Raw genomic sequence first — 25,464 nt, 5'->3', positions numbered from 1 at the left:
ATTACAGGCATGAGTCACCTCCCCCTGCCTAAATTTGCTTCTAAATATTGCTTTAGCTGCATCCCACAAGTTATGAAATTTTGGACTTTGTCAATTCACAAAGTATGCTGCAGGCTGGCATGATGACTCACACACTTGCAATCCCAGCATTTTGGGAGGCTGAGGTGGGAGGATTGCTTGAGTTCAGAAGTTCAAGATCAGCCTGGACAACATAGGGAGACCCTATCTCTACAAAAAATAAGGTAGCACATCCCTGTAGTCCCAGCTACTTGGGAGGCAAGGTAGCACATCCCTGTAGTCCCAGCTACTTGGGAGGCTGAGGTGGGAGGATCTCGTGAGCTTAGGAGTTTGAAGCTGCAGTGAGCTGTGATCATACCACTCCACTCCAGCCTGGGCAGTAGAGTGAGACCCTGTCTCAAAAAAAAAAAAAAAAAAAAACCAATATGTGAGCTCTTTTTAGTTTTTATTTTTTTAATTATTGGTTTCTATTTAGATTCCGCATACTCTGATTCTTATACCTTTCAAATTTCCTGAAACCTTATCCAGCATATAGTCTGTTTTGGTAAATGTCCTATGTACAATTGAAAAGAATGTTTATTCTGCAGTTGTTGGATATACTGTTCTATGCTTGTAAGTTTAAGTTGTTTAATTGTGTTGTTCAAATTTTGTACACCTTTATTGAATTTTTCGTCTGCTTGTTCGGCTAATTACTGAGAGGTGTGTTAAAAGTGCCAACCATGGCCAGGCATGGTGGCTCAGGCCTGTTATCCCATCACTTTGGGAGGCCGAGGCGGGTGGATCACGAGGTCAGGAGATTGAGACCATCTTGGCCAACATGGTGAAACCTGTCTCTACTGAAATACAAAAAATTAGCTGGGCGTGGTGGCGCGTGCCTGTAATCCCAGGTACTTGGGAGGCTGAGGCAGGGGAATTGCTTGAACTCGGGAGGCAGAGGTTGCAGTGAGCTGAGATTGCACCACTGCACTCCAGCCTGGTGACAGAGCAAGACTCTGTCTCAAAAAAAAAAAAAAAAAAATTGCCAATCATGATTATGAATGTGTGTTTTTCTTCCATTAGTCTGTCAGCATTTGCTTTATATATGGAAACTGCAAATTTAGAATCCATATAAATTGCATATAAATGTAAAATTATTTTCTTTTTGAAATGATACCCTATATCCAGGCAGCAGATCTTCAGCTTTTATTTGTTTGAAAACCACTTCATTTCACCTTTAGTGAAATAAAGGATATTTTTAATATCCTGGGTATAGAATTCTATGTGGGCATTCTTTTCTCTTCCAGCCCTTTAAATATGTCATTCTGATATCTTTTGGCCTTTATAATGTCTGTTGAAATGTTATTCCTTTTAAGGTAGGGGCCAACAAACCACCTATCTGTTTATGTACATAAAGTTTTATGAGAACACAACCATGTCCATTTGTTTATATATTATCTATAGATGCTTTCATTGTACAATAGCAGAATTGAGTAGTTACATCAGAGATGGTATATGACTGGTAAAACTTAAAATATTTACTGTCTGGCCCTTTATGTTTGTTGACTCCTGTCTCAAGGTAATTTTCTGGATGCTTAAAAAAAAAAAAAGAAAAGAAAAAAGAGATAGGGTCTCACCCAGGCTGAGTGCAGTGGTGTAATCATAGCTCACTGCAGCCTTGAACTCCTGGGCTCAAACAATCCTCCTGCCTCAGCCTTCTGAGTAGCTAGGACTATAGGTGCACACCATCATGCCCAGCTAATTTTTTAAAAAATATATTTTTTATAGAGACTGGGTCTCACTATGTTGTGCGCAGGCTGGTCTTGAACTCCTGGCCTTAAGCAATCCTCTTGCCTTGGCCTCACAAAGTGCTCATTTATAGGCATGATCCACCTTGCTCAGCCTCTGGATGCTTTTAAGATTTTTCTCATTGTTTCTTGTTTTCAGCAGTTTGACTATGCTGTACCTGGTGTAGTTTTATGTTTGTCCTTTTTTTCTAAGATTTTTAAATATGTGGGTTTATGTCTTTCATAGGTTCAGAACAATTCTTAACCATTATCTCTTGAAATACTGCTTTTGTTTCATACTCTCTCTTTTCTCTTTGGGACTCTAATTAGAGGTATGTTAGAAATTTTAACTTTATCTCATATGCCTCTGATGCTCTGTTCTATTTTTTCCATTCTTTTATTTCTCTGTGCTTCAATTTGTATATTTTCTCTTGACCTGCCTTGAAGTTCAATAATCCTTTTTTTCTCCTATTTCCAGTTTGCCATTATACCTATCTAATGAGTTCTTAATTTCAGATACTGTATTTTCCAGTTCTGAATGTCCATTTGATTGTTTTGTATGGATTCTACTTCTTGTTGATTTCTGTATTGTTTCATCTGTTTTGTCCGTCTTTTCTACATTTTCCTGACCCTATTAGTTGTAATTATTTTAAAATCCCTGTGTGATAACTGGTATCTGAGTCACTCATGGATCGGCTCCTGTTTTGTTTTTTTTTTTTTTCTTTTTTGGGTGGGGGTAATTTCTTCCTGTTTTTAGTATGTCTCGTAAGTTTTGATCAGATGCTAAGTATTTAGGATAAAAATGATTGTTGAAGCTTTGGGTGATAGCTTCTTCCATACAAGGCTGGGTTTTTGTTTTTGTTTTTTTTTCCAGCCGAGCAAATAGAATGTAAGCAGATCATTCTGATCTTGTCAAAGCTCAGTTTTAGACTTGTTAAGGTCTTGTTTATGGAACTTCTTACGCTCCTCGGGCATCTTCCTTAGCACTCTGTGTGGCCCTTCAGTAATCTTAATGGAAAGTCCAGGGCACTCACCAAATCCTGTCTTCTGAGGACAGACTTGATTTCTAGCTTCTCTTCCCAATAATGTGTGGTTGCTGAAATCTCTGCTTAGGTATTTCACCTCCCAGCTGCTGTTTTTTGCTGTGTTTCCTGGAATCTTGCCTTAAGAATTGTAGCCAGCATTTTGCACACAGATTTTTGTGTACCTTATCTCTGGTTCCCTCCTCTGTAATTTTGTCCTTCAAGTATCAGTCACTCTGGCAGCCCTGGACTTCAACATTTGTCTTCTCAAGTTATTAAGACTGTGACTTCTCCTTGAGTTCTATTCTCCCACATGGCAATTTGGGAAATGTACTGGGGGAAAAAGCTGGTGTGAATGAGGAGCTCTGTTTTAAAAATTTTATTCCCTTGAGAGAGACAGGGTCTTACTCTGTCACCCAGGCCGCAGAGCAGTGGCATCATCACGGTTCATTGCAGCCTCACCCTCTTGTGCTCAAGATTCTCCCACTGTGTCTTCTGAGCAGCTGGGATTATAGGCGCATGCCACCACACCTGGCTCCTTTTTGTATTTTTAGTAGAGATGGGATTTCACCATGTTGCCCAGGCTGGTCTCAAACTCCTGAGCTCAAGCTATCCACTAGCCTTGGCCTCCCAAACTGCTGGGATTATATTAATAGGTGTGAGCCCCTTGTCCTGACCTAGGAGCTCACTTTTTGTGCTTCTCTTCTTTCAAGGATCATGGCCCCTTAAGAGTACTTGTGTGTGTGTATACGTATATGCACACATATACACACATATATGTGTGTATATATGTATGTATTTCAGCTTTTATAGTTATTTTCTGTGTCAGGTTTAGTTTTTTATAAGCTACAGTGTCATGGACAGATATGGAAGTTCCTACAATATATTCTGAATGTAGCAGCCAGAATTATCCTGTCAAATAATAGATCATGACTCTCCTCTGTTCAAAACCTGCAGTTCTTTATTTATTCAGAGTTAACACCAAAAACCTTTAGAGTTATTTGACCTGCTTGTATTCTTTCACCTGAGTGCTTATCCTCCCTGCCCCACTTTTCTCCCCATGATATCTGCATAACTAACTCTCCTATTTGAAAATCTTTGTTCAGATGTCACTTTACTCAAACCATGCTATTAAAATTGCCTCCTTCTTTCCTTTCTGTATCCTCTTCCTCTGTTTTTTTTTCCCCTATGTCACCCCATGATTTAAAAATGTCTTATGTATTATGTTTCTTGTTTCTTTTACTTAATAGAATGAAATCCCTATGAGGGCAAGGGTTTTTCCTATCATTTTTGTTCATTGCTGTGTCGCAAATGCGAATGGAGAACCAGATGAGAATAGAGCTTCAGAAACTAAAGGAGGAGGGAATTTCAAGATGGAAGAGTAGTGGTCATATGTATCAGATGTCAACAGAAAGAGCCAAACTTTGTAAAATAATTGAAGAGGTTTATTCTGAGCTAAATATGAGTAACCATGACCTCAAGAGATCCTGAGAACATGTGCCCAAGGTGGTTGGGTTACAGCTTGATTTTATATGTTTTAAGGAGACATATGACATCAGTTAGTACATGTGAGGTATACATTGACTCAGTTGGGAAAGGGGTGACAGCTTGAAGCAGGGGGCTTACAGGTTATAGGTGGATTTAAAGATTGTCTGAATGGCAATTAGTTGAAAGAGTTAAGCTGTTATCGAAAAACCTGGGATCAAGAGAAAGGTGTGGCTGGGTTAGGATAAAGGACTGTAGAGACCAAGGTTCTTATGAAGTCTCTTAGGTGGCTGCCCTTAGAGACAGTAGATGGCAAGTGTTTCTTATTCAGATCTTTAAAAGGTGCTGGACTCTCAGTTAATCTCTTTAGAATTGTTAGAGCCTGGAAGGGGAAACTGTGTTAACAGAGATTCTTTACAGATGCAGATTTTTTTTTTCCACAAAAGGCTGCTTTGCAGGGCTGGTTCAAAAATATGGCAAAGAAGCATATTTTGGAGTAAAATATTTTGATTGCCTTCTTTATATGTCATGTGACGTTATGCTAGAGTCAGGTTGGAAAGTAAACCACATTATATGGAGTTAAATTAAAACCCATCTGATGAGAATTTATGGTTTGTAGGGCATGACTCCTCATGCCTCTTAGGAATCTGGGCAAGAGAGAAAAACGGTCAGTTTAGTCCTCACAAGTACAGAGGAATAATCTGAAACTATTCATGAGATTTTATCTTGGATTTTTAAATTAAGAGGTTATTTGTTACCCTGTATGACAGACATTTTAAATTAAGGGTAAATGAGATTACCAAGAGTTGAGGAAGTGTCTGTAGGCTTTTTTCTTTTTAATCTTGTGAACAGTGTAGGAGGAATATTCATATTTATTTGGATAATTTATGATTCTGACTTTTAGAAAGTTTGTTTTTCGTTTTTTGAGATGCAGTTTCAGTCTTGTTGCCCAGGCTGGAGTGCAATGGCACCATCTCAGCTCACTGCAACCTCCGCCTCCCGGGTTCAAGCAGTTCTCCTGCCTCAGCTTCCCAAATAGCTGGGATTACAGGCATGTGCCACCATGTCTGGCTAATTTTGTATTTTTAGTAGAGATGGGGTTTCTCCATGTTGGTCAGGCTGGTCTCAAACTCCCAACCTCAGGTGATCCTCCCACCTCAGCCCCTCAAAGTGCTGGGATTACAGGCGTGAGCTACTGTGCCCAGCCTAGAAAGTTAATAGATGAGTGAGGAGGTAAAGACACTAGCAATGGAGTTTTTTGTTTCTATTCACTGTTGCATTTATTAAGTGGATGCTTTGTGCCAAAAGTTTTCCTGCTGTATTACCTCGTGATTTTAAAATTTCTTACTTATTATGTTTGCTGTTTCTTTTACTTAATAGAATGAAATCCCTGTGGGGGCAAGGGTTTTTCTGTCATTTTTGTTCATTGCTGTGTCACAAATGCGAATGGAGAACCAGATGAGAATAGAGCTACAGAATCTAAAGGAGGAGGGAATTTCAAGATGGAAGAGTAGTGGTCATGTGTGTCAGATGTCAACAGAAAGAGCCAAAGTTCTGAGCACTCTCCAGCTTAGATCCTAAGTGAACTGGAAATGTTCCTAAGCCTTAATGTTTTGCACAAAAACATTATGAGGGCCACTCCCTTTGGCTACATAGCACTGGGAAACGGTAAGTTCTGACTCTGTTTCCAGCGTTTTTTCCTGCACATCCATTCATATTTGCAGTGCACCACTTGGATAGTAGCATCTTTTATTGGAGTGGTTCTCTATGCTTAAAGAGGTACCTGTGTTTTGGAAATTTTTGGCAGGACTCCATAAAGGTCCAACCTTTTATACATCCTTTTTTGGGTATGTATCTCTGATTGGAAATTGCTATTCCTTATCAGTTTTCCAGTCCATCATTCCTGGATGTAAGTTTTAGGTGTTGCTTTCTATGGTACACAAATTTTGTGTACCATAATTTTGAGGAAAAAGAAGGTAACTTTGTAGTGTGGGGCTCTCAAATGGTAAAGGTTCTTTCTTTTTTCTTTTTAAAATTTCCAGTCCAATATAGATGGATACTTCTACAAAATACAATAAAAAATAAATTACTAGAAAAATAAAATGGACCAGGCATGGTGGCTCATGCCTGTAATCATAGCACTTTGGGAGGCTGAGGTTGGCAGATGATCTGAGGTCAGGAGTTCGAGATAATCCTGGCCAACATGATGAAACCCCATCTCTACTTAAAATACACAATTAGCCGGCTGTGGTGATGCACACCTGTTATCCCAGCTACTCAGGAGGCTGAGGTAGGAGAATCACTTGAATCCAGGAGGCAGAGGTTGCGTGAGCCAACATCACACTACTGCACTCCAGCCTGGGCGACAAACAAAAACATAATAAAATTAAAGAAAAATAAAATGAAAAAGGCACACAAAATAAAATACAAGCCCCCCACTTTTTAAATTAGATTCAATAAACATAAAATTACATTGTCAAATTGTTCCATCACGTTTCTCAATGTGCTTATTCTGAATTTTGGTACCTATCTCCTCATGGTTTAGTAACACAAATTTGTGAATTGGTAATGATTCTTGGACCAGACTTTCTCAGATGATACTTTGAGTAGCACTGATATAGTGTACAGTACTACATAGTCTTAATTTTCCCCTTAATTTATGTTGTCTTTAGAAAGAGTCGAAGGTTTTAATGAGTTATGGATTATAGATTTATTAAAAAGAGAGGTAATTTACACTACATAAAAACCCTAACACTTCCCTAGTTCTTATATATAACCGGTAAACTTTATTTTTCAGTTATAGTTACTAGTTCATTCTGGGGCTAAAATAAGAATGACTTTCCTGGTAATAGTAAGATTTGCCTTAACCCTTCAGTTATATATTCTCTGTCCTTTGAAACTTAAAACTGGCCTCTTTTGAACATGAAAGGAAAAGTTATACCATTTAACACCACAAGATGTCACTTATGTAAAAATAAAGTTGGTATCCTAATACTCAAAGCTAGAAAGCCACAGGTAACTAGGTAAGTGAAGACACAGGTAAATTAAAAATGTATATATTTGAAACAACTATTGGTTTGCAGCAAAGAGTTGAGGAAAATATTGCTAATTCAGCATTATTTTGACTCAAATATTGATATTTAGCAAAACAATTGGTATCTGAGATTTATGCAGTAATACATGTTAACCGGTCATATTTGAATCTACGTAATGAAGAAGGTAGACCTAAAAGAACTTAATAAAAGTTAATATATTTTGAAGGTAAAGTAGGTGTTACGGTATTAACTTTTCTAAATCTTTACTGTTCTGGTGACAGGCAAAGAGGAATTTAGGAAGAAACATGTAATTTATATCAGAATTTTAAATAGATCCTTACGACATATGTGAGAAGTTCAACATTACATCAGGTTGAAACAGTGCCTAGGATTTTTCTTGTCTCTTCTCTGAACCTCAGAGTTATTAGTTTCTCTGCCTGTGTTAATGCAGTATTTGTTGTTGAAGACTAGCTTTTCTGTTAAACATGAAGAGCAAAACCTTTAGCTTTAATATTGAGATTCTGTTTTCTTGTTTTTAGTTCCAGAGAGCAGGTGCTTGTTCTGGGCACTCTGGGAATTTGGGCTTTAGATGAGCAAACCAAGTTTCCATTAGTTTACGAGTAAGACTATGCCTGGAATTAGAGGTTGGGCTGTTCTAAAAATTGACACTTCATTCCTCTTCATTGGTCACTTCTCTCTCCAGATAAAACTGGTAGAGGAGAATAATGGGACACTTTTGGGGAACAGAAAAGGGGAACAAGCAGGAGAAAATTATTTTCTTCGTTTTTTGTCATGTATGTGTGTGACCACATTTCCTTTCTATTTAGTTCCTAATTCTTTTTTTTTTCTTACCTAACTTCAGTAAGATTTTTTTAAAGGTTTCTTTTAGGGTTTAGGATTTTCATTATAAAAGTATACATAGTCATTAAGTAAATAGGAAAATACAGCAAAAAGCAAAAGAACAAAATACAGTCACATATATGGTTAATTTATCTCCCTTTTCTGTTACCTGTGAAATGTGAAAGAGCCTGAAAAGTTTTATGCTGGGATCCTAAATTCCTTAAGGTGAACATTTATAGTATGTTTAATAGTCGTATGTTCTCCGAGACAGTTTTTATAACTGCCTCTACTGTTTAAATATTTTCAAGCTGTATTTTTAATTAGGAAGAAGTAGGTGTTTTAATTATTTAATTGCATTTTGTCTTCACTAGTGGTCACCATTGCATTTAATTTTATCAGCTGTTTGGAAAGTAAGGCTCATTTTTTTTTCATAATAAATTTCATTGCCTTTATTCCTTTTGAAAAAAATGTGCTTAGCTTTTACTTTTTTTTTTTTCTTGCAATGACAGTTTGTAACATTTAACGCTTGTATTAGTTTGCTAGGGTTGCCATAACAAAATGCCACAGACTGGGTGGCTTAATCAGCAGAAATTAATTTTCTCACAATTAGTGCCTGGGAGTACAAGATTAAGGTGTTGGCGGGTTTGGTTTCTGATGAGGCCTCTCTCCCTGGCCTGCAGATGGCGACCTTCTTGCTGCAGTTACTTAACATTGCCCATTATATTATTTCTAATTCTTATGAAAATGATGTATTTTAAGCTACCTATTATAAAAATCAAAGTATGGATTTTTTTCCTTCTCTTTTGTAATAGGAATGAAGATCTAAAGCAAATGTTAGAGAGCAACAAAGATTCTGCTAAATTGGATGCTATGAAGCGGATTGTTGGGGTAGGTAAAATACTTGTTTACTTCAATTTTGGAAAAATGGACAAGCAGTGGTTATACTATATTAAATATATATATTAAATAATATGTTAAATACCAAGTCTAATATTCTATTTGCTGTTAATATTAACTTAGAATTTCCTGTCTAAAAATGTTAAACAAAAAGGTACATTATTGAAGTATCAAAAATCAAGAAACTTAGGTTTTAATTTTATCTTTTCTTTGTTTTAATTTCCCTGTATCTAATTTCAAGGTATTTCTACTATGAGAATGAAGTATTAGTCATTTTGAAGACAAAATAAGATGATATACAAGCCTATTTTGACCTCCTACAAAGAGGGATACTAAAGAATGATTTTTTGTCCTTTCACAGCCTAAATGTTGTGAGCATACTTTCATCTGTTTTTCAAATTCTCTTACTACCAATAGAAAAACTTTATTCAGTTTAGAAGCCTAGAACTTCTAATAAATATTATTAAATATAAGAGCATTCACCAGTGTTCAGCTGTAAAGCAAAACATAAACAATTGATTAATAAGTTATGAGGATTCTATTGCCAGAGAACTAAGGATATAATATAGTTCCTTAATTATTTTTAATTTTTTAATTTTAATTTTTTATTTTTCCAGGGTTTTAGTTGTATATACCATCTTTAGTAAAATAGGTTTGCAATTTGTGTTGCACTCTCTAGATCTCATTTGTTTTTCCACATTCACAGAGAAACTTCCTTAATTCTAGTGACTATCTGATGCTAAGGAGTTTTGCTTTTGTTTCAGTGGAATCAAATTCATAAAACCGATTTTTCTTTTTGTTTTGTTTTGTTTTTTTTGAGACGGAGTGTCGCTCTGTCGCCCGGGCTGGAGTGCAGTGGCCGGATCTCAGCTCACTGCAAGCTCCGCCTCCCGGGTTTACGCCATTCTCCTGCCTCAGCCTCCCGAGTAGCTGGGACTACAGGTGCCCGCCACCTCGCCCGGCTAGTTTTTTGTATTTTTTAGTAGAGACGGGGTTTCACCGTGTTAGCCAGGATGGTCTTGATCTCCTGACCTCGTGATCCGCCCGCCTCAGCCTCCCAAAGTGCTGGGATTACAGGCTTGAGCCACCGCGCCCGGCCCGATTTTTCTTATTAATACTATTTCTCATCACCATTGCTGATCTTATTTTCCACTTAATTTTATATAATTAGGTCAAAATTGAATACATTTGCATAATTGCATAAATAAACTACTGTAATAAGGCGATGACACAACTAAAACAATACTGTTTTCCAGCAGGCAGTGCCATCATATGAGAGCTTCAGATCTCTCTTCCTTTCTTGATATATTAAAGTCCAAATTACGTTTAAGAAAGATGGTTAACAGGTATTAGCATGCTCTGTTAAAAAGTGAGGTGGTATGATAATGAAATATATTAAAGTCAAGAACTAATTGTATCTGTAGGACATCTATAAGTGACTTGATCCGTGTTTTCATGTTTATGCTATTTGGCAGTGTAGGGGCAATTTTGAGGATTCCATTGTAAATTTTTGATTTGTTAATGTTATGCTTTATACATAAGAGGATTTATGGGCAGGCAGTTCTTGCTTTGCATGGCTTTTGTACACATGAATTTCAATTACTACAGTTTAGTTAAGTAACACCAATCCCCTAACAATATGGTTCAAATTTCATTTACCATGGTATATTAATTGTGTACTTGGATAATGTACAAACTTGACTGCTAGCTCTTCATTCTACAAATAACTATATAAATTACAAACACGTATCATGATCCATGACCAATCATGTCACTTCTTTCAAAATCTGTCAGCGATTGGTCACTGTGCATCTGTTACTCAGTTTATGCACAGACAACAAAGCATGTAGTTGTGTTGCCTCTTTGTCTCCCAGCAAGAAACACATGTGACATTTTACAGAAATGAATAATTGAAAGAGGCATTTGCCCAACAAACTGAAAGTACAGCAAAGAAATGAAAAGTGATAACATGCAATGAAAATCAGGTAGAATATAAATGAAGTTATACAGAAATAGCTGGCTGTGGAACTATTGACATTACAAGTTTTTAAGAGACTCTGAATTTATAGCTGGAGGAGCTTGGTAAAGGTGAGATTTTCAACCAGCATAAATGATGAAAGTGATTTTGTTGAAGAAAATGAAGCTGTCTCAGAGGAAGTTCTGCCGGCAGAAGACCTCACATTCATTAAAGGAACTCTAGGAGATAGTTGAGAACATTGAAAATGCAAAGGATAAAATGTTGGAAGCTGATCCAGACTTAGAAAGGAGCTTGATAATTTACTGAGGAATACAAAAGATACTTCCTCAGTATCATGAGTTAAACGCTGATAAGAGAACAAACTCTGTTCAAACTACTCTTGATAAGTTAATTTTCTTTGCTTTTTTTTTTTTTTTTTAAGAGATAGGGTCTTTTTCTGTTGTCCAGGCTGGAGTACAGTGGTACAGTCATAACTCACTGTAGCCTTGAACTCCTGAGCTCAAGCGTTCCTCCCACCTCAGCCTTCTGAGTAGCAGGGACTACAGATGTGTACCACTATGCCCAGCTAATTTTTTTATTTTTATTTTTTGTAGAGACAGAGTCTTGCTATATTGTCCAGGCTGGTGTAGAACTCTTAGTTTTATGTGATCTTCCCACCTCAACCTTTCAAAGTGCTGGAATTACAGATGTGAGCCAGTGTGCCTGGCCAAGTTAATTTTCAATTTTTCTAATGTTTTAAGTTATAGTATACTAAATATTGATTTTTGTGTTTTCACTTTCCTATAAATTTATAACTGACAGTAAAAGAGTTAATGTTTTGACAGAAATTTTAAATAGTATCCAGGGATTTAGTGAAATAAATTACCTTAATGGGATGTAAGAGCCATAGTTTAAAGAAATAAATAAGGGCAGTCCCTGCTTTTCTTGGTAGTGCAGGTCTCTGCCCTGCAGGAATGCAAGCTGAAACCATGGAAAGAAATCTTCTTTTTTTTTTTTTTTTTTTTTTGTTTGAGACACAGTGTCATTCTATCACCCTGGCTGGAGTGCAGTGGCACGATCTCGGCTCACTGCAACCTCCTGCAACCTCTGCCTCCCAGGTTCACGCCATTCTCCTGCCTCAGCCTCCCGAGTAGCTGATACTACAGATGTCCGCCACCACGCCCGGCTAATTTTTTGTATTTTTTAGTAGAGAAGGGGTTTCACCATGTTAGCCAGGATGGTCTCGATCTCCTGACATCATGATCCTCCCACCTTGGCCTCCCAAAGTGCTGGGATTACAGGCGTGAGCCACCGTGCCCCACTGGAAAGAAATCTTAATAAGCCAATTGGAAAAGTTACAGTTGATCTATGATGTTTAAAATTTTTGTCAAAATAAGAAAATTAGCTGGGTATGGTGGTACATTGTTTTGAGTTAATGACTGTAATAAATAGTTTGGTATAAATCTTTCCAGACTGACTCTTTATCCCTTCTTTCCCTTTCTTCCTTCAATAACAATGCTTTGGTTCTATGTATGCTTTAAAGGATTCAACTTGGGGCTGTTGCTTGCATCTTTTTAAAAATTATTGGGTTGGAAATTGTTTAAAAGACCAAGATTTTTCTGCAGTGTTGGTGTGCATCAGGATGAGTTCCTGGTTACTGGGCCTGAGGTTTTACTGGTGATGTGACACCTATAGAACTTTAGTGGTTTTTCTATCAGTTTTGCTCCAATGTAGTCTCTGGGATACAAAATAAGGGTCAGTTAACTTTCTGTATCTCTATTTATTCTTGGCTGTTGATTCTTAAGAGTTACAGTTGGGTCTGAAATCCTTTGAAACCTTTTCTGTCCATTTTTGTTACCTGTGAATTAGCTAGCATCTGAATTTTATCTCATCTTTATTGCTTTAAAGAATGACCAGTGGAAATTAAAAATTAAACATAATTTCATCCTTTTCAAAAAACTAGATTTAAAAATTATGTGAATTTTTGGATCTAGATTATTATTCAATACAGTCATGCATCACTTAGAGTCATGCATGACAGGGACGCTTTCTGAGAAATGCATCCTTAGGCGGTTTGTTGTGTGAACATCATAGAGTGTACTTACACAAACCTAGTATACTTACACAAGCTTACTACACACTTAGGCTATATGACATAGTCTATTCTTCCTAGGCTGTAAATCTGTACAGCATGTTACTGTACTGAATACTGTAGGCAATTGTAACAAAATGGTAAGTATTTGTATATCTAAACGTAGAAAGTTACAGTAAAGATACAGTATTATAATCTTATAATAAGATTGTATATGTGGCCCCTCCTTGACCAAAACATGTGGCACATGACTGTAATTTAAAAATAACACAAAATTCAATCAGTGTAACATACCACATTAACAGAAGGAAAGGGGAAAATCCTTCACAATCATCTCAATTTATGCAGAGAAATATGTGACAAAATTTAATACACCTTGATGACAAAAGTACTCAACAAACTAGGAATAGGAGGAAACTACCGTAGCCTATCTGTTAAAGAGCAGGTGTGGAAAACCCAAAACTAGCATCATACTCAGTAGTGAAAGACTGAAATCTTTTACTCCAAGATGAGAAACAAGGATGCTTGCTTTTACCACTTCTATGCAACACAGTATTGGAAATTTTAGCCAGAACAATCAGGCAAGAAAAAGAAATAAAAGGCATCCAAATGGAAAAGGAAGAAGTAAAATTATTTTTATTTGCATCATCTTATATGTAGAAAACCCTAAAGATTCCACAAAAAACGGTTACAACCAATACGCAAATTTACCCAAGTTGCAGGATAGAAAAGCAACGCACCAAAATCACTTGCATTTCTATACATTAACAATGAAGAATTTGAAAAGAAAATTAAACAAATATTCATTTATATTAGCCTCAAAAGGAATAAAATATTCAGGAATAAGCTTAACCAAGGAGATGAAAGGCTTGTACACTGAAACATTACTGAGAAAAATTAAAGAAGACGAAATAAATGGAAAGACATCTATGTTTCTGGGTTGGAAGACTAGTATTGTTAAGATGACAAAATGATCTGTATATTCAATGCAATTCCTATCAAAATTCCAATGATATGTTTGGCAAAAATAGAAAAAACTTCATCCTAAAATTTACGTAGAATCCCGTGAGTCCCCAAATAGCCAAAACAACCTTGAAAAGGAGCAAAATTGACTGGGTACAGTGGCTCATGTATGTAATCCCAGCACTTTGGGAAGCCAAGGCAGGAGGATCATTTGAGCCCAGGAGTTTTAGACCAGCGTAGACAACATGGCAAGACCTTGTCTCTGCAAAACTAATAATAAGAAAAAATTACCGCCTGTGCCTGTGGTCCCAGCTGCTTGGGAGGCTGAGGTTGTGGTATTGCTTGGAGTGAGCTGTGTTCATGCCACTGCACTCCAGCCTGGGCAACAGAGCGAGACCCCATCTCAAAACCCTGTCTCAAAAAAAGAAAAACAAAGCAAAACAAAACAAAATTGAATGTCTCATACTTCCTGATTTCAAAACCTATAGCAAAGCATAGTAATGAAGACATTGTGGTACTGGAATAAAGACAGACAATGTATAGTCCAATGGAACACAATAGGGAGCTCAGAAATCAACCCTGACATAATGGTCAAATGATTTTTGATAATGATACAAGATCAATTGGGAAAGGACAATCTTTTCAGCAAATAATGTTGGGGAAACTGGATTATCTATATGCAAGAAAATGGTGTTGAATTTCTTTCTATATCACACCATAGATAGAAATAAATAAAAATGGATCAAAGACCTAAATGTGAGAGCTAAAACTATAAAACTGTTAGAAGAAAGCTTAGAGAAAAAGCTTTATGACATTTGATTTGGCAAAGGGTTCTTAGATACAACACTAAAACATGAGCAGTAAAAAAAAAAAAAAGTAGATTATTTGGATTTTATCAAAATTAAAACTTGTGTGCATCATAGGACACTGTCAACAAAATGAAAAGGCAACCCGTAGAATACAAGAAAATATTTGCAGATCATATATCTGATAAAGGTATGATATCCAGAATATATAAAGAACTCCCACAACTCAACCATTAAAAACCGACCAGATGGCTGGGTGTGGTGGCTCACGCCTGTAATCCCAGCACTTTGGGAGGCTGAGGTGGGCGAATTACTTGAGGTCAGCAGTTTGAGACAAGCCTGGCCAACACGGTGGTCTCTACTAAAAAGACAAATCCTGTCTCTACTAAAAATACAAAAATTAGTCAGGTGTGGTGGTGGGCGCTTGTAATCCCAGCTGCTTGGGAGGCTGAGACAGGAGAACTGCTTGAATCCAGGAGGCAGAGGTTGCAGTGATCCAAGATTGCGCCACTGCACTCCAGCCTGGGTGGCAGAGCGAGACTGTGACTCAAAAAACAACAACCGGTGGCTCATGCCTGTAATCCCAGCACTTTTGGGAGGCTGAGGAGGGCAGATCACGTGAGGTCAGGAGTTCGAGACCAGCCTGGCCACCATGATGAAACCTCGTCTCTTTTAAAAATACAAAACTTAGCTGGGCATGGTGGCGGGCGCCTGTAATCCCAGCTACTTGAGGGACTGAGGCAGGAGAATTGCTTGAACCCGAAAGGCAGAGGTTGCAGTGAGCCTAGGTCATGCCATTGCACTGCAGCCTGGGTGACAAGAACGAAACTCTGTCTCAGAAAGAAAAAAAACCAACAACAACAACAAAAACCGACCAAATGAAAAAATGGGTAAAAGACTGGAATAGACATTTCTCCAGAGAAGATATATAGATGGCCAATAATTACAGAGAAAGATGCACAGCATCACTAATTATTAGGAAAATGGAAATCAAAACCATAGTGAGATCACTCTCCACCATTAGGATGATTATTATCAAGAAAACAAAATTGTGAGTGTTGGTGAGGGTAGAGAAATAAGAATGCTTATGCATTGCTGGTGGAAATGTAAAATGGTGCAGTTACTGTGGAAAACAGTATGGTGGTTCCTTAAAAAATTAAAAATGGAATTATCAGATAATTCACCATTCTCCTTTTGGGTATATACTGACAACAATTGAAAGGAGATACTCGAACAGATATTTCTACATCAGTGTTCATAGCAGCATTATTTATAGTAGCCAATAGGTAGAAACAACCCATGTGCTCGTCAGTGGATGAATAAACGAAATGTGGGACATCTGTGCAATGGAATGTTATTCAGCTTTAAGAAGGAATGGAATTCTGATGCATGCTACAACATGGATGAACCTTAAGTCATGATGCTGAGTCAAATAAGTCAGACACAAAAAAATAATATTGTATGATTCCACTTTTATCAGGTACCTAGAATAATCAAACTCATAGAGACAAAAAGTGGAATGGTGGTTGCCAGCGGCTAGGGGAAAGCGAGAAATTGGAAGCTTGTCTTTCAAAAATCATTTTGGACATTTATTTTAAATATTATGAACCGTATGAAAAATAGTTCTGTAGGCATGAGCTCTGTCCCACTCATTATGCTTTCACTTTTTTTTTTTTTTAACTTACATTCCTCCTCATTCTTTTTTTATTTTCTATTTTTTATTTTTGAGATGGAGTCTCGCTCTGTGGCCCAGGCTGGAGTGCAGTGGTGTGATCTGGACTCATTGCAACCTCCACCTTCTGGGTTCAAGCAATTCTTCTGCCTCAGCCTCCCAAGTAGCTGGATTACAGGCGTGTGTCACCACACCCAGCTAATTTTTGTAATTTTAGTCGAGATGGGGTTTTATCGTGCTGGTCTTGAACTCCTGACCTCCAGTGATCTGCCCTCCCAAAATGATGGAATTACAGGCATGAGGCACCGCGCCCGGCCCCTCCTCATTCTTTAGATTTTTGGTTTATTTTCAGGTGACGGTGGGCATTTCATTTAGGAAGCGAATGTAGATGGTATTCTTTCAAAGTCCTTGCCTGTCGGAACAGGTTTCTGTGTTTTTTTCCATGTGAAAATAGACTACTTAAGAATAGTATTATTGGGTTGCAATGTTTTCTTTTCTTTAAAATTTTGTAGATTTTATTCTTGATTTCGTCTGGCTTTAGCTGTACAGAGCAGAAATATAATGCGATGATAGTGAGATTGCTTTTTAAAAAAACATTTAATTTTTATTTCTTTTAATTTTATTATTATTATTATTATTTGTTTGTTGTTTTGAGATGGAGTCTTGCACTGTCGCCCAGGCTGGAGTGCAGTGGCACGGTCTCAGCTCACTGCAACCTCTGCCTCCTGGGTTCAGGTGATTCTTCTGCTTCAGCCTCCTGAGTAGCTGGGATTACGGGCACCCACCACCACACCCAGATAATTTATTTGTATTTTTAGTAGAGATGGGGTTTCACCATGTTGGCCAGGCTGGTCTCCAACTCCTAGCCTCAAGTAATCCACCCGCCTTGGCCTCCCAGAGTGCTGGGATTACAGGCGTGAGCCACTGTACCCGGCCATATATATATATATTTTATTTTTGTGGGCACATAGTAGCTGTATGTATTTTGGGAGTACATGAGATGTTTTAATATGGGTGTGCATGTGAAATAAGCACATGATGGGGAATGGGATATCTAGCTCCTTATACATTTATCCTTCTTAGTTACAAACAATTCAATTACACTCTAAGTTATTTAAAAATGTACAATTACATTATTATTGATTGTAGTCACCCTGTTGTGCTGTCAAATAGAAGGTCTTATTCATTCATTCTGTTGTGTTTGTACCCAGTGACCACTCCACCTTCCCTGTGTCCCCCACTTACTTTCTCAGCCTCTGGTAACCATCCTTCTACTCTCTATGTCCATAAGTTCAATTGTTTTGATTTTTAGATCCCACAAATCTAAAAATTGTGATGAGATGTTTGTCTTTCTTTTTTTTTTTTTTTTGAGATGGAGTCTCACTCTATTGCCCAGGCTGGAGTGCAGTGGCACGATCTCTGCTCACTGCACGCTCCGCCTCCCGGGTTCATGCCATTCTCCTGCCTCAGCCTCTCAAGTAGCTGGGACTACAGGCGCCTGCCACCATGCCTGGCTAATTTTTTGTGTTTTTAGTAGAGACGGGGTTTCACTGTGTTAGCCAGGATGGTCTTGATCTCCTGACCTCGTGATCTGCCTGCCTTGGCCTCCCAAAGTGCTGGGATTACAGGCATGAGCCACCATACCCAGCCAGATGTTTGTCTTTCTATGCCTGGTTTATTTCACTTAACAAGATCTTCAGTTCCACCCATGTTGTTGCAAATGAGTGGATCCCATTCTTTTTTATGACTGAATAGTACTCCATTGTGTATTTGCCCCACATTCTCTTTATCCATTAGTCTGTTGGTAGACACTTAGGTTGCTTCCAAATCTTAGCTGTTGTAAACAGTGCTGCAGCGAACATAGGAGTGCAGATGTCTCTTTGCTATACTGATTTTCTTTCTTTTGGGTTGTATCCAGTAGTGGGATTGCTGGGTCATATGGTAGCTCAACTACTAGTTTCTTTTTGAGGAACCTCTAAACTGTTTTCCATAGTGGTTGTACTAATTTATATTCCCACCATCAGTGTACAGGGGTTCCTTTTTCTCCACATCCTCAGCAGCATTTGTTGTTGCCAGCCTTTTGGGTATAAGCCATTTTAACTGGGGTGAGATGATAATTCATTATAGATGATAACTCATTATAGTTTAGATTTGCATTTCTTTGATGATCAGTGATGTTCGGCATCTTTTCATATGCCTGTTTGCCAATTGCATGTCTTCTTTTGAGTAACGTCTTTTCAGATCTTTTGCCCCCTTTTTATCATTTAATCAAATCTTACCCGTTTTTAGATTATTAGACTTTTTCCTATAGAATTGTTTGAGCTCCTTATATATTCTGCTTTTAAATCTCTTGTGAGATGGATAGTTTGCAAATATTTTCTCCCATTCTATGAGTTGTCTCTTCACTTTGTTGATTGCGTCCTTTGCTGTGCAGAAGCTTTTTAACTTGATGTGATCCAATTTGTCTGTTTGTGCTTTGGTTGCCTGTGCTTGTGGGGTATTACTCAAGAAATCTTTGCCCAGACCAAGGTCCTGGAGATTTTCCCCAATGTTTTCTTGTAGTAGATTCATAGTTTGAGGTCTTAGATTTAAGTCTTTAATACATTTTTATTTTATATTTGTGTATGGTGAGAGATAGGATCTAATTTTGTTTTTCTGCATGTGGATATCCAGTTTTCCTAGCACCATTTATTGAAGAGACTGTCTTTTCCTCAGTGTATGTTCTTGGCACCTTTCTCAGTTCTCTGTAGGTATGTGGATTTGTTTCTGGGTTCTCTGTTCTGTTCCATTTGTCTGTGTGTCTGGTTTTTTTTTTCGCCAGTACTTCCTGTTTGGTTACTATAGCTTTGTAGTGTAATTTGAAGTCAGGTAATGTGATTCCTCCAGTTTTGTTCTTTTTGCTTAGTATAGCTTTGGCTATTCTGGGTCTTTTGTGGTTCCATATAAATTTAAGATTTCTTTTTCTGTTTCTGTGAAGAATGTGGTTAGTATTTTGATAGGCATTACATTGAATCTGTAGATTGTTTTGGGTAGTAGGGACATTTTAACAGTATTGAGTCTTCCAAGCCATGAACATAGAATATTTTTCCATTTTTTGATGTCCTTTTCAGTTTCTTTCTTCAGTGTTTTATAGTTTTCACCATAGAGAGAGTTCACTTCTTTGGTTAATTCCTGGGTATTTAATTTTGCGTGTGGCTATTGTAAATGGGATTACTTTTAAAATTTCTTTTTCGCCTTGTTCACTGTTGGCATATAGAAATGCTCCTGATTTTGGTATGTTGATTTTGTATCCTGCAACTTTACTGAATTTGTTTATCAGTTCTAATAGTTTTGTGGTGGAGTCTTTAGGTTTTTCCCAATATAAGATTGTATCATCTGCTAACAAGGATAATTTAATTTCTTCCTTTCCAATTGGAGACCCTTTATATCTTTCTCTTTTCTGATTGCTCTAGCTAGGACTTCCAGTGGTATGTTGATCAACAGTGATGACAGTGGGCAACCTTGTCATGTTCCAGAGCTTATAGGAAAGACTTTCAGTGTTTTCCCATTCAGTATGATACTAGCTGTGGGTTTGTCATATATGGCTTTTATTATGTTGAAGTATATTCCTTCTATTCCCAGTTTTTTGAGGGTTTTTATCATGAAAGGATGTTGAATTTTATCAGATGGTTCTTCAGCATCAATTGAAATGATCATATGGTTTTTATTGCTCATTTTGTTGATAGGATATATCACATTGATTGATTTGTGTATGTTGAACCATCCTTGGCATCCCAGGGATAAATCCCACTTGGTCATGATGAGTGATCTGTCTGATGTATTGTTGAATTCAGTTTTCTAGCATTTTGTTGAGGATTTTTGCATCAATATTCATTAGAGATATTGGTGTGTCATTTTCTTTTTCCTTGACGTGTCTTTCTCTGGTTTTGGTATCAAGGTAATACTGGCCTCATAGAATGAGTTTGGAAGTATTCCCTCCTCTATTTTTCAGAACAGTTTGAGTAGGATTGATATTAATTTTTCTTTAAATGTTTGGTAGAATTCAACAGTTAAGCTATAGGGTCCTGGGCATTTTTTTAGTGGGAGATTTTTATTACAGGTTTGATCTCGTGATTTGATATTGGTCTGTTCAAGTTTTGAATTTCTTTCCGATTCAATCTTGGTAGTTTGTATGTATCTAGGAATTTGTCCATTTCTTCTACATTTTTCAATTTATTGGCATATATAATCGCTCATAGTAGCCAGTGATGATCCTTTGAATTTCTGTAGCATCAGTTGTAATATCTCCTTTTTCATTTCTGATTTTATTTGGATTTTTCTCTTTTTTTTCTTAGTCTGGCTAATGGTTTGTCAATTTTGTTTAACTTTTCAAAAAAACCTTTTTGTTTCATTGATCTTTTGTATTTTTTCATTTCAGTTTCATTTATTTCTTCTCTGATCACTATTATTTCTTTTCTTCTACTAATTTTATGTTTGGTTCACTCTTGCTTTTCTAGTTCCTTAAGATGCATCGTTAGATTGTTCTTTTGAAGTTTTTCTTCTTTTTTGATGTAGGCACTTATAGCCATGAACTTCCCTCTTAGATTTTTCAATTTCTTTCTTAATTACTTCATTGACCCACTGGTCATTCAGGAGCATATTGTTTAATTTCCATGTATTTGTATAGTTTCCAAAATTCCTTTTGTTATTAGTTTCTAGTTATATTCTATTGTGATCAGAGAAGATGCATATTATTTCAGTTTTTTGAATGCTTTAAGGCTTGTTTTGTGACCTAACATATGGTGCATCCTTGGGAAAGATTTATGTGTTGAGGAAAAGAATGTATATTTTGCAGCTCTTGGATAAAATGTTCTGTAAATATCTGTTAGATTCATTTTTGTCTATAGTGCAGATTAAGTCTGGTGTTTCTTGATTTTCTGTTTGGAAGATCTGTCTAATGCTGAAAGTGGGGTGTTGAAGTCTCTAACTGTTATTGCATTCGGGCCTGTCTCTCTCTTTAGCTCTAATCATATTCACTTTATATATCTGGGTGCTCCAGTGTAGGGTACCTATATATTTAAAATTGTTATATCCTCTTGCTGAATTGACTCCTTTATCATATAGTGACCTTCTTTGTCTCTTCTTACAGTTTTTGTCTTGAAGTCTATTTTGTTTGGTATTAGTATAGCAACTCCTGCTCTTTTTTCATTTCCATTGGGATGGAATGTCATTTTCCATACCTTTGTTTTCAGCTGATACATGTTTTTATGGGTAAAGTGTGGTTTTTTTTGTGGGCAACACATCAGTGGGTTTTTTTTTTTCATCCATTCAGCCACTCTGTGTTTTTCTGATTGGAGAGTTTAGTCCATTTATGTTAAATGTTATTTGATAATTAAGGACTTACTCCTGCTATTTTGTTATTTGTTTCCTAGTTATTTTATGGTTTTCTCTTCCTTCTTTCTTTCCTTCCTGTCTTCTTCTAGTGAAGGGATTTTCTCTGGTAGTATGATTTAGTTTTTTGTTTTTTACTTTTTCTTTATATCTTGTATGTTTTTTGGTTTGAGGTTACCAGACGCTTGCAAATACTATCTTATAATCCATTATTTTAACCTGATAGTAATTTAACACTATTTGCATAAACAAACAAGCAAAAAGAAAACTCATACAAACTCTGTGCTTTAATTTTGTCTCCTCACTTTTTAACCTTTTGTTGTTTCTGTTTATATCTTATTGTACCGTGTCCTGAAAACTTGTTGTAGTTACCATTTTTGATTGGTTCATCTTTTAGTTTTTGTACTCAGGATAAGAATAGTTTATACATCACAGTTACAGTTTTATAATATTCCTTGTTTTTCTGTGTACTTACTATTACCAGTAAGTTTTGTACCTTCAGTAAGTTTTTGTACCTAATTTATTGCTCATTAATGTCATTTTCTTTCTGATTGAAGTATTCCCTTTAGCATCTCTTGTAGGATAGGCCTGGCATTGATGAAATCCCTCAGCTTTTGTTTGGGAAAGTTTATTTCTTCTTCATGTTTGAAGCATATTTTAACTGGATATACTATTCTTAGGTGAAAGTTATTTTTCTTCAGCATTTTTAAATATGTTAGGAAACCTTACATGTTTCCGCTGAAAAGTCTGCTGCTGCACATATTGGAGCTCCCTTGTATGTTATTTGTTCCTTTTCTCTTGCTGCTTTTAGGATCCTTTCTTTATCCTTGACCTTTGGGAATCTGATTATTAAATGTCCTGGGGTAGGCTTCTTTAAGTTAAATCTGCTGGATGTTCTGTAACCTTCTTGTACCTGAATGTTGATATCTTTCTCTAGGTTTGGGAAGTTCTCTGATATTATCCCTTTGAATAAACTTTCTACCCCCATCGATGTCTTTACCTTCTCTTTAATGCCAATAACTCTTAGATTTGCCCTTTTGAGGCTGTTTTCTAGATCTTGTAGGCATGATTCATTCTTTTTTATTCTTTTTTCTTTTGTCTCCTCTGATTGTGTATTTTCAAAGAGCCTGTCTTCAAGCTCATGAATTCTTTCTTCTGCTTATCAGTTCTGCTGGTAAGAGACTCTGATGCATTCTTCAGTATATCAACTGCATTTTTCAACTCTAGAATTTCTGATTGATTCTTTTTAACTGTTTCAATCTCTTTGTTAAATTTATCTGATACAATTCTTAATTCCTTCTCTATGTTATCTTGAATTTCTTTGAGTTTTCTCAAGACAGCTATTTTGAATTCTCTATCTGAAAGGTCACATATTTCTCTTTTTTCAGAATTGGTCCCTGGTGCCTTATTTAGTTTGATTGGTGAGGTCGTATTTTCCTGGATGGTCTTGATGTTTATAGATGTTCGTCAGTTTTTGGGCATTGGAGAGTTAGGTATTTATTGTAGTCATCACAGCCTGGGCTTGTTTATGCTTATCTTTCTTGGGAAGGCTTTCTAGTATTCACAGGGACTTGGGCCCCAAACCCAATAATGCTGTGATTTTTGTAGCCTCATAGAGGTTGATGCTAGTAGATGTTCTTTGGTGTCTGGACATTGAAGAGTTAGGTATTTATTGTAGTCTTCACCCCCTTGGCATAATAGCCATCCTTCTTGGGAAATCTTTCCAGATGTTTGAAAGAACATGGGTGTTATAATCTAAGCTGTATTTGCTTTAGGGGGCACCCCAAGCCCAGTAACACTGTGGTTCTTGCAGACTCATAGAGGTGCTGCCTTGATGGTCTTGAAACAGATCTAGGATAATTTTCTGGGTTACCAGGCAGAGACTCTTGTTCTCTTTCCTTACTTTCTTCCAAACATACAGAGCCTCTCCTCTGTTTTGAGCTAGATAAAGCTGAGGATGGTGACATAAGCACCCCTGTGGCCACCAGTACTATATGCTGGGTCAGACTTAAAGCCAGCACAGCACTGGGTCTTGCATAAGGCCTGCTGTAACTGCTTCTTGGCTATTACCATGTTTGCTCAAGGCCCTGGGGCTCCACAGTCAGCAGGTAGCAAAGCCAAACAGGCCTGTGCCCTTCCCTTAAGGGTGGCGAAGTCCCCCAGGCCCCGGATGAGTCAAGAAGTTCTCTCTGGGAGCCCTGGGAGTCAGGGACTAGAATCAGAAACCTTGGAAGTCTACCTAGTGTTCTGTTGTATTATAGCTGAGCTGGCATTCAAACCACAACGTGCAATCCTTCCCACTCTTCCCTCCCGTTTCCAAAGGCAGAGGAGCCTCAACCTGTAGCCACCACCACCCCAGGCCAGAAAGAGTACTGCCAGAGTACCCCCATAGTCCCTTAAGGCCCAAGGTCTCTTAAGTCAACATTCACAAAAAGCTATCGGGGGTACCCTGGCAGTACTTTTCATGAATGCTGCTTGGCCTGGGACTCACCCTTCAGGGCAGTGGGCTCCCCTCTGGCCCAGGACATGTCCAGAAATGCTGTCCAAGAGCCAAGTTCTGGAATTGAGGACGCTAAGAACCCACTTGGTACTCTACCTTGCTGTGGCTGTACTGGTACCTAGGGTGCAAGACAAAGCCCCCTTTACTTTCCCCTCTGCTGTTCTCAAGCAGGAGTTTTGCCCCATATCCACCACAGCTGGGAATGTGCTGAGTCTCACCTGAAGCCAACAAGTCTCAGTGGTTCACCCAAGGCCCTCAATGTAGTACCTGGGTATTGCTGCTGGTTATTCAGGGCCCAAGGGCTCTTCAGTTAGCAGATGATGAATGCTGCCACGCCTCGGCCCTTTCCTTCAAGGCAGCAAGTTCCTTTCTGGACCAGGGTGTGTCTAGGAATGTGGTCTGGGAGTAGTTAGGTCCTGGAATGGGGGCCTCATGGCTCTGACTGGTGCCCTATCCTGCTGTGGCTGAGCTGGTATCCAAGATGCAAGACAAAGTCCTCCCCACTCTTCCCTCTCCTCTTCTTAAGTGGAAGGGAGGGGTCTCTTTTGGAGCCACCAGCTGTGCAACCTGGGGTTAGGAGAGAGGTAATGTCAGCACTCCCTTGGCTGCCCCAGGTGTTGTCTCAGTATGTTGCACGCTCCCTCAGTCCATGTCTTTAGGCCTAATTCAGCCGTAGGACTTGCCAAAGAGTTGCAGTCCTTATGGCCTAGACTGTCTTTCAGGTTTACTTGGAGACACACAGTGCTGTAGCCCTCGGTGGCGAGGTTTTCCAGAGACTCAAGTTCAGACCTCTGGGATTTCTTTCTGGCTAGGGCTGGTTTAAATGCTCTGCCTGTGGGTGGGCATCAGCTGAGTTTGGTCTGGTTTTCCTTTCTGCTTTAACAGGACAGCACGGAGTTGAATGCCTCACAATTGCAGTATTCTCCCTTCCCCAGTGCCCAGAGATACCCTCCATACCATGCACTGCTGCTGGAAGAGGAGCCTCACCACTCTGAGGAAAAGGGTGGCGTTGGTGATTCAGGACTGTTTCTTTTATAATCTCTT

The 25,464-nt window shown here is 37.9% G+C and overlaps 1 protein-coding gene across 2 annotated transcripts in view; it reads left to right on the top strand.

Annotated features, from left to right (window-relative positions):
- AP3B1 (adaptor related protein complex 3 subunit beta 1) overlaps positions 1 to 25,464 on the top strand; it is a 303,905-nt gene that overhangs the window by 22,139 nt on the left and 256,302 nt on the right. For both annotated transcript variants that reach the window (XM_025387269.1, XM_025387270.1), the window contains exon 2: positions 8,976 to 9,051. In XM_025387269.1, the coding sequence (XP_025243054.1) occupies positions 8,976 to 9,051 (76 nt within the window). The remainder of the gene's footprint in view (positions 1 to 8,975; positions 9,052 to 25,464) is intronic.

The sequence above is a fragment of the Theropithecus gelada genome, chromosome 6, assembly GCF_003255815.1.
Source record: "Theropithecus gelada isolate Dixy chromosome 6, Tgel_1.0, whole genome shotgun sequence".
Lineage (NCBI taxonomy): Eukaryota > Metazoa > Chordata > Mammalia > Primates > Cercopithecidae > Theropithecus > Theropithecus gelada.
The sequence above is the reverse complement of the archived record's forward strand: the minus strand, read 5'-3'. Positions and strand labels throughout refer to the sequence as shown.